This window comes from Gadus macrocephalus, chromosome 16 (assembly GCF_031168955.1).
Source record: "Gadus macrocephalus chromosome 16, ASM3116895v1".
Taxonomy (NCBI): domain Eukaryota; kingdom Metazoa; phylum Chordata; class Actinopteri; order Gadiformes; family Gadidae; genus Gadus; species Gadus macrocephalus.
Window position 1 is genome coordinate 10414701 of NC_082397.1, and position 8587 is coordinate 10423287.

Genomic DNA, 8587 nt, shown 5'->3' on the forward strand with positions numbered 1-8587 from the left:
TCTGAGCTCCGGCCAACGCGACCGACAGGGAATCAGATGCAGGATTCAGAGACAGGAATCAGATACAGGATTCAGATACAGGATTCAGATACAGGATTCAGATACAGGATTCAGATACAGGACTCAGATACAGGATTCAGATACAGGATTCAGATACAGGACTCAGATACAGGACTCAGATACAGGACTCAGATACAGGACTCAAATACAGGATTCAGATACAGGACTCAGATACAGGATTCAGATACAGGACTCAAATACAGGATTCAGATACAGGATTCAGATACTGGTTTCAGATACAGGATTCAGATACTGGATTCAGATACAGGATTCAGATAAGATTACGATTATTATTGGGGATCGAACCCAGTACTTTTCGGCTCACCATTACCACTACAGCTTCCTGCATCTCCAAATCACAATCGAGAAAATAGCGTTTCTCCTCCAATCCAAAAACCTCTACAAAAAATGTACATATCGTTAGCCTAACAGCATAATTGCCTAAGTCATATTTTAAGGTTCATCTTGTATTAAGTGTAAAAATGCCAAAGTCAAATAGATGACTTTGGCAGATAGTGATTATGGAATGTAAAAACCACTCTGATTGGCTTAGGATATTGCCAATGAAGCAAAGTGAATTGGCAGCGCTAAGAGGGAAGAGTTGGGTTTGATATCACAATCCGGCCAAAATATGACTTAGGTAATTATACTACGAGGCTAACGATGTGAAATCTTACATGATATATGAAACGACATGTTATTCTTTCCCACACACACGGCTCTATAACTCAGCGAAACAAGTCTTGTTCCCCGAGAACAGCACTTTAGAGGCGGTACACGGCCGCAGGGTCATCGCATCACGACCGGTCTGCCCTTTAGCAGAGTGCATGCTAATGTGCTTCACCGGAGCTAAGCGGAGCTCTCTGCCAAACACGGCCGTACGCAGACCCAGCTTGTTGCCATCTATCACCGGGTCCTACGAGACCACTGACCGCTGGCTGACTGCTCCCAGCTGCCCTGTGTGTGTGTGAGTGTGAGTGTGTGTTTGTGCGTATGTGTGTGTGTGCATGCAGGTGTATGTGTGTCTGTAATGTGTGTGTCTGTGTGTGTGTGTGTGTGTGTGAGTGTGTGTGTATTTGTGTGTGGGACTGTATGTGTTTGTGTGCATGTGTGTGTGTGTGTGTGTATGCATGTCTATGGGTGTGTGTTGGTGTGTGTGTGTAATGTGTGTGTTTGTGTGTACGTGTGTGTGTGTATGCGGGTGTATGTGTGTCTGTAATGTGTGTGTGTGTTTGTGTTTGTGCGGATGTGAGTGTGTGCGTGCATGCGTGCGTGTATGTGTATGTGTACATGTTTGGCTGTATCTGTGTCCTTGTGTGTATGTGTGTGTGGGTATTTGTGTTTGTCTGACGTGTGTGCGTGGGTGTTCTTGCATGGGTGCGTGTGTATGCGTGTATGTGTCTGTGTACTTGTGCATGTGTAAGTTTGTGTGTGTGTGTAGACTGCACGTAGCTTTCCTTTTAACTGTGACTTTAACCAGGAGCCTAAAATATTGAGAAACAGGAGGGGGGGGGGAAGCGGGTGTATTTTTAGCCTCCCATCCGTCATCTCCCTCTCTCGTCATCTTCCTCCTCGTCATCGTCTGGGTAACGAGCTAATGTGATTCTTCTGTTCCGCTGGAGTTCTGGAAGAGTTCGCCCGGCGAGCTCATCGGACCGAACGCTAATTCCCTCACGTGTGCTAAGCTACGTCGCTGGGCGTGACGCTATAGGAAATCGACAACACACACCAACTATCTCTCTCTCTCTCTCTCTCTCTCTCTCTCTCTCTCTCTCTCTCTCTCTCTCTCTCTCTCTCTCTCTCTCTCTTCTCTCTCTCTCTCTCACACACACACACACAGGAATAATGAAGGAAGTAGCTGTGCATAACACCGGCTACAAGATTTAATTAAACTCAGAGCGAGATCGTTAATCATCTATAGCCGGTCAATTAAGGGAAAATGATGCAGGGTTGCTCTGCTACGCGTACACGCACATGCGCACACGCATAAGAAACGTACACACACACACACACACGCACGCACATTCGTACACAAACACAGACACACACGAACAGACAGAAAAACACATACACACACACTCATAAAAACACACACACACCCTCGTAAACACGCGCACACACACCCAGTCACACTCTAACCTCTGGGTGGAGGAGGTTAAGCCACAAAGCGGCCCCCCCCCCCCCCCCCCAGCCTCTCCTCCATCAAAGGGGAACTCATTAGCGTTTATCAACAAGCTCCTTCATTAACATTACAATTACAGCGCATGAGCCCATCATCGGGACCACCGGAGACACGGTCGCTGGGTGGGCCACATCGCTCTCTGCCAAGCTCCCGTTTCACCTTCATTTGATTTGGAAAAAGAACCGAGCTGGGAAATGGAATGGGGTGGCTGTGATTGAACCAGGCTGGGGGGGGGAGGTACAAAGTGCCCCCCCATTAGGGCTGCGGGGGGAACGGCACTCGGAGTGGGCGGCTGCAGCACAAGTTTCACACGGCTGTCTTTGATGCATCGATTAAGGTGCGAGAGCTTTCAGAGGCAGACCCTCTCTGGGCCGCTTCCACCAAATGACACGTTCCAGCGCTGGCAAACACAACACACACCACGCCCCGGACACTCGAATGCATGGCGAAGGCATTGCACACACAAGTAGACACGCACACACACAGGCGCACACGCACGCACGCACGCACGCACGCACGCGCACGCGCACGCACACGCACACGCACACACACACACAAACATATTCATCTATTGTCTGCATAAATGCATTCACATACATATGCATTCATGGATGTGCCCACTTGTACACATTCATGAATATGCACACACTCACACGTTTGTGCATCCAAACACCGACAGACACACACAGACACACACTCACACACGCACACCCACACAATTACCCACACACAGACACACACACACACACAAACACCCCCCCCCCCCCCACGCAAACTAAAACACAAACACACACACTCACACACACCTTTACGTCGGTGATTTGCAACGTGCCATTTTCCATCAAGGTCGTGCGAGGTTTATCTCCCTCCACTCCCTCTCCATCCTTCTCCCAGGAAATCCTGACGGACGATCCACCAATGACATGGCAATGGAGTTGTGCGGCGGTGCCACGCGACACTGTTTGATTGGCTGGGCCCTGGCGGATGATTGGGGGGATGTGACCGGAAGGACCTTAGGACGACACGGTTGGGGGGAGAAAGGCAGAATTAGATGTCACTTTATCCTGAAAAGTCCCCTTAAAAGTTGTGGAAAACCTGCAACTGACATTTCTTATCTCTCTCTCTCTCGCATGCCGTTGCTCTAGCTTGCTCGCTCTCGCACGCTCTATTGCTCTCTCTCTCTCACTTTTGCGCTCTCTCTATCTCTCTCGCGCCCTCTCTCTCTCTCTCTCTCTCTCTCCTTCTCGCTCTCTCTTGCTATCCCTATTTCACAATCTCTCTCTCTCTCTCTCTCTCTCTCTCTCTCTCTCTCTCTCTCTCTCTCTCTCACTCTCTCTCCCACTCTCTCTATTTCCCACTCTGTCACTCTGTCTGTCTCTTGCTCCCTCCCTCTGCCTCTTTGTCTCTCCCCCAACTCAATCTCTCTCTCACAACATGTCAGCCTGCTAAATACTGACCCCCCTCCACCTCCAGCAGGGCCTTGGTGAGCACGCTTCCTGCCACGCTGATGGCCTGACAGATGTAGAAGCCGGCGTCCTCCGGGTGGACGTCGGCGATGCCCAGCTGCCCCCCCATGGAGACCGAGTAGCGGCCTGACTGGGAGGGCGGCTGGCCAGGGAACAGCAGCATCTACACACATACACACACACACACACACACACACACACACACACACACACACACACACACACACACACACACACACACACACACACACACACACACACACACACACACAACATACAGACACATTCATTCACACGGACACACAACATACGCACATATGCATACATTCATACACACACACAACATACAGACACACACACATACCATTGAAAGACAGATAGACACACATACACACACAAACACACACAAACCCACGCACAAACACACACAAGAAAATAATAACATTAATTGATACGACATAAAATTGTTTTTGTACCAACAGCCAGGGCACATGTAACCCGATTGCACACAAACTGAACAACAACAACAACAACAACAACAACAACAACAACAACAACAACAACAACAAAAAGCCGGATAGCCCTGCTTGGGCCGGATTGGTCAGTTGGTATGTTGGGATGTTACTGGTTTGCTGACAGACGCTCCAGAGCTGCCCCAGTCTGGTCCCAGTAAGAGAGATGAACGTGAACCTAGGCGGGTGGGGGGGACCTTCAATCCAGTCATCCGTCCAGTTCATCCCCTAAGAGGCTTACTGGCCGCCAGTTGAGGGTGGGGGCTAGGAGGCTGCAGATAATCCACCCCTCCTGCACCACCCACCACACACACACACGCAGACACACGCACACGCAGACACATGGATGGACACACGCAAGTACAAACACGGAGACAGACCCATGCACACACGCACACACGCACATATATGTACACACACGCGCGCGCGCACATGCGGACACTCAGACACAAGCACACACATGTACAGACTCACAAACTCCCCAAATACAATCACGCACACACACACATTTCCAAGCACACACACAGACACACACACACACACACACACACGCACGCACACACACACACACAAAGCAATGCAGACCAGGGGGCAGGCAGGCCTGTATCCGGTTCAGACAGGTCGTATATTGGTAACTTCCCATCCCGGCAGTCGTCTGGCTTCAAGGCGTCCTGAACCATCATGTGTCGGAGATGCAGCACCTGATCCGGCTCGCCTGCCGCCGCCGGGTATTTATAAGTAAGCGCCGCGTGGGAGGCAGAGACCCACAATGCATTGCGCCTGTGTGTTTGTGTGCTTCTTTTGTATCCTCTTCGTATCTTTCTGCCCAGAAGAAGGAGTCGAGAAGCAGCATTCTCAGCAGGTGTACACCACCCCCCCGCCTCCACCCCCCCCTCTACCACCCCCCCCCCCCCCCCACACACACACACACACACACACGCCTGCCTCCTCCACCCTCCTCCACCCTCCTCCACCCTCCTTCCCTTCCACGTATTTAACTCTGTAACTCGCTGCTCGCGGCAGAAAGTGTTCCCGCCAACGTCACGCCGCCGCGATGCCTCCCAACGCACGTGTGTCCTCCGAGCCACCTGTCAGCACCATCCTCCCCCCCCCCCCCCCCTTCTTATGCTCATCAGCCGAGCTCATCAGTGGGCTGTGGTATTGCGCGTGGGCAACAAAGACGAAGACGAAGGGTGTGAACTTGGACAATTACAGCGAGGCGAGTGTTCCAGCCCGCCCCGAAAGTGATTCACTCTCAGCCATCAACACAGACACCAACCACGTGTGAAGAAGAGACCGTCTTTTGTCCTGCTGCCGCGATGAAAGACTTAAACACTCACATCCAAGTGTTGGCTTTGAAAGAGTTGAAACAAGAAAAAGTGCCGCAAATGAGTACCCCCGAGTTTTTCCTTTCAAACGGGGCTGAACAGGTCGGGGGGCTCCTCCACAGAACCTCTCAGTGGTATTGATTTTTGATGTGGGTTTCCATTAAGGCACCATTATTGTTTCCTCTGAGGCGTCACTCCGCTCCCCGTCCCCTTCCTACCTGGCTGCCCTCTTTCTGCCAGAAGATGGCGGGCGGAGGATTCCCGGTCGTCCCACATTGGAAGGTGGCGCTCTTTCCCTGGGCTGCGATCTGGTCGCGAGGCTTTATGGAGATCTGCGGGGGCACTGCGGGGAGAAACACAGGGAGAGGCCGAATCAGTCACGCGCACGTTACCGTCGGAACGCTGGCCAGAATAGTTTGCAGGGAATATAAAGCCCACTGGACTGGGCCCGAGTTATGGGAGCCATAAGTCACTCTGAGACAGCGGTTGGCTAACTGGGGTATGCGCGACCACGGTCCCCCCCCCCTACCCCCTTCCTCGAGGGACTCGTGGGTACGAGTGGGGCAACGCTGAGGCGATTTATCTTCCAACAGGTAATGTGTTTTCTTTGCCCGGTGTTGTGGCTCGGTGGTACACACACTCTTAGAGGTTTTATATCTCCGGGGCAACAACACTGACGACTTTTTATCGTCGGAGCCGCTGCTCTGGTGTACAATTAGTGATATTCCGCATTCCTTTTATGGGAGAGGTGTTTTTTTTGCTCGCAAGGTAATGTATCTCAGTTACTGCGGCGGCATTACAGAATTGTCTCGATTTTGCAAAGCGCATGGTTAAACTTTGCCTAAGTGTTTGGCCATGAAACAATGTCACTAATACTTACACAGCTCATCTGTTTTAATGCCTTGGAGGACTTTGGATCATGTTATCCTCACGATGTATCGTGTGCTGGCCTTTTGCTCGTAGGGTAATACCGTTGATTAATCAGAAGGCGGAAGAGAACACTTGTCTTTGGTTTTCGATGCTCGTGGTGGGGTTTTATAAATATTTGTTTTCTTCCTGCGATATAACATCTTCAAAAAACATTGTTTGTGGTTCTGAAAAAAAAAGTTAGGACCATCTAATTAAATGCTTTTCAGATGCAGGGGTTCAGAGTTGTGTCCAGCGATGTGTTTACCGATGTGTGTGTGGATGTGTTCATCTGCCTTATAACTGATCACCTACACCAGATCACTGGACTGACCTCACTGTCATGGCGACCTCTCTAGAGGAAGACTGAACTGATGGCTCACTTCCTGAGTCATGCCTACTCCCTCCTCCTCCCTCCTCCCTCCTCCCCCTCCTCCCTCCCCCCCTCCTCCTCCCCCCTCCTCCTCCCTCCCTCCTCCTCCTCCCCCCTCCTCCCCCCTCCCTCCAGGGCCTGTATCATCACACCTGCGCCCTGCTCTAGATGTTTGCATACATTAGCTCACCGACACGCACACGAATCACACCAATACTGATTACAACCACAGCTAAATACTGTTCCTTTTACCCCCTAACTGCTTCGACTGATACTACTGCTACTTATAAGACTACTACTTAACAAAATAACTTTTTTATTCCTATTATTCAAATTGATAATACAAAATACTAACACAAAAATGTAAATATAAGTAAACGAGTAATGAAGCTAGAGCAGCTTTTAAAAGTTGTCCGAGTTCAAAAATGTTTCCTAGTTTTTGAGGCGTAATTGAACGGCCAGCAGCTGCACGGCCTGCAAATGAGAGACGGACAGAATGAGGGATTACCGCGCGTCAAACTCCGGTGACACACTCCCCTTTGCATCCCCGTCCACCGCGCCAAAGTGCCAGATGTGTGCGGGCGATACCAGACCTTTTAATCTGCCGTGCATTAAAGTCACTCCCTGGCCTGATTGTGGCGCGGGCCGGCCGCTTCTCCATGGCTTTGCAGCCGATGGAACGCCATTTCCCCACGCCATTAGCCGCAAACAGATTTTAGTATAATTTCTTTATATAAACGGAGTCCACATGGATATTGCTCATGGATTAAAAAACGAACAGGAGGCAAAGTAACAGCAACAGAAGGGGGCCGACCGGCATGACGACAGAGGGCAGAAACATGAAGGGGATGAAACATGAATGAGAGGGAGGACAGGTAGAGGGGGACTTGTGAAAGGAGAGCGAGGCCACGACGCAGGACAGCCGCTGACTGCTGTCTGCCGCATGGAGCGTGAGACGCACCTGGTTAGAGGTTTTCTCTACAATCGAGGTGACAATCGCTGACGGGGAAGCGGAGATGTGACTAACGGTGGTATGAGTAATGGTGGACTGGAATGGTGGGAGAGTCATAGTAGGAGAGGATGGGAGGGAGTGATTGAGGGAGAGAGGGAGGGAGAGAGAGAGAGAGAGACACACACACACACACACACACACACACACACACACACACACACACACACACACACACACATAGTGTAGGCAGAGCGAGAGTGAATGATTGAGAACAAGAGATAGATATGGATATTTATGTATAACTATTCAGAGAGAGAAAGGAAGAGAGAGAGATATATTGAGCAAGATAGAGAGAGTGTGTGAGAGAGAGAGAGAGGGCAAGGAAGGGCAAGGTGCAGAGTGATAGAAAGAGAGAGAGTCGGAGAGAGGGATAGAGAGACACTGTTGGACAATGTGAGATATCTTCTAATGGTGGGACTGCTCTCTGGCCGTGTGTTAAAGTACACAAGTAACAAACATCTGTCGGATGGAGTAATCCATACGGTTTAGCATAAGCTTCTGGCTGCACAGGACACGGACCAGTCGAAATATCTCTCTCCATCACCCAAACAAACACACACACACACACACACACACACACACACACACACACACACACACACACACACACACACACACACACGTTGTCCATGGCCTGTGTCACGCCGCAAAAGCTTATGTTTGCACGGAAGGTACGTTGTGTTACTGCATGCATTAGTGAATGAATGTTTGCGTAGCGCTACACTCAGGGACTACACACAGTGTTGTT

At 50.4% G+C, this 8587-nt stretch overlaps 1 protein-coding gene across 1 annotated transcript in view; it reads right to left on the bottom strand.

Annotated features, from left to right (window-relative positions):
- Positions 1 to 8587, bottom strand: part of LOC132475188 (roundabout homolog 2-like) — a 48409-nt gene that overhangs the window by 25079 nt on the left and 14743 nt on the right. The window contains exons 4-6 of the mRNA XM_060076195.1: positions 5767 to 5891; positions 3700 to 3871; positions 3049 to 3254 (exon numbers count right to left, since the gene is read on the bottom strand). Coding sequence (XP_059932178.1) covers positions 3049 to 3254; positions 3700 to 3871; positions 5767 to 5891 — 503 coding nt within the window. The remainder of the gene's footprint in view (positions 1 to 3048; positions 3255 to 3699; positions 3872 to 5766; positions 5892 to 8587) is intronic.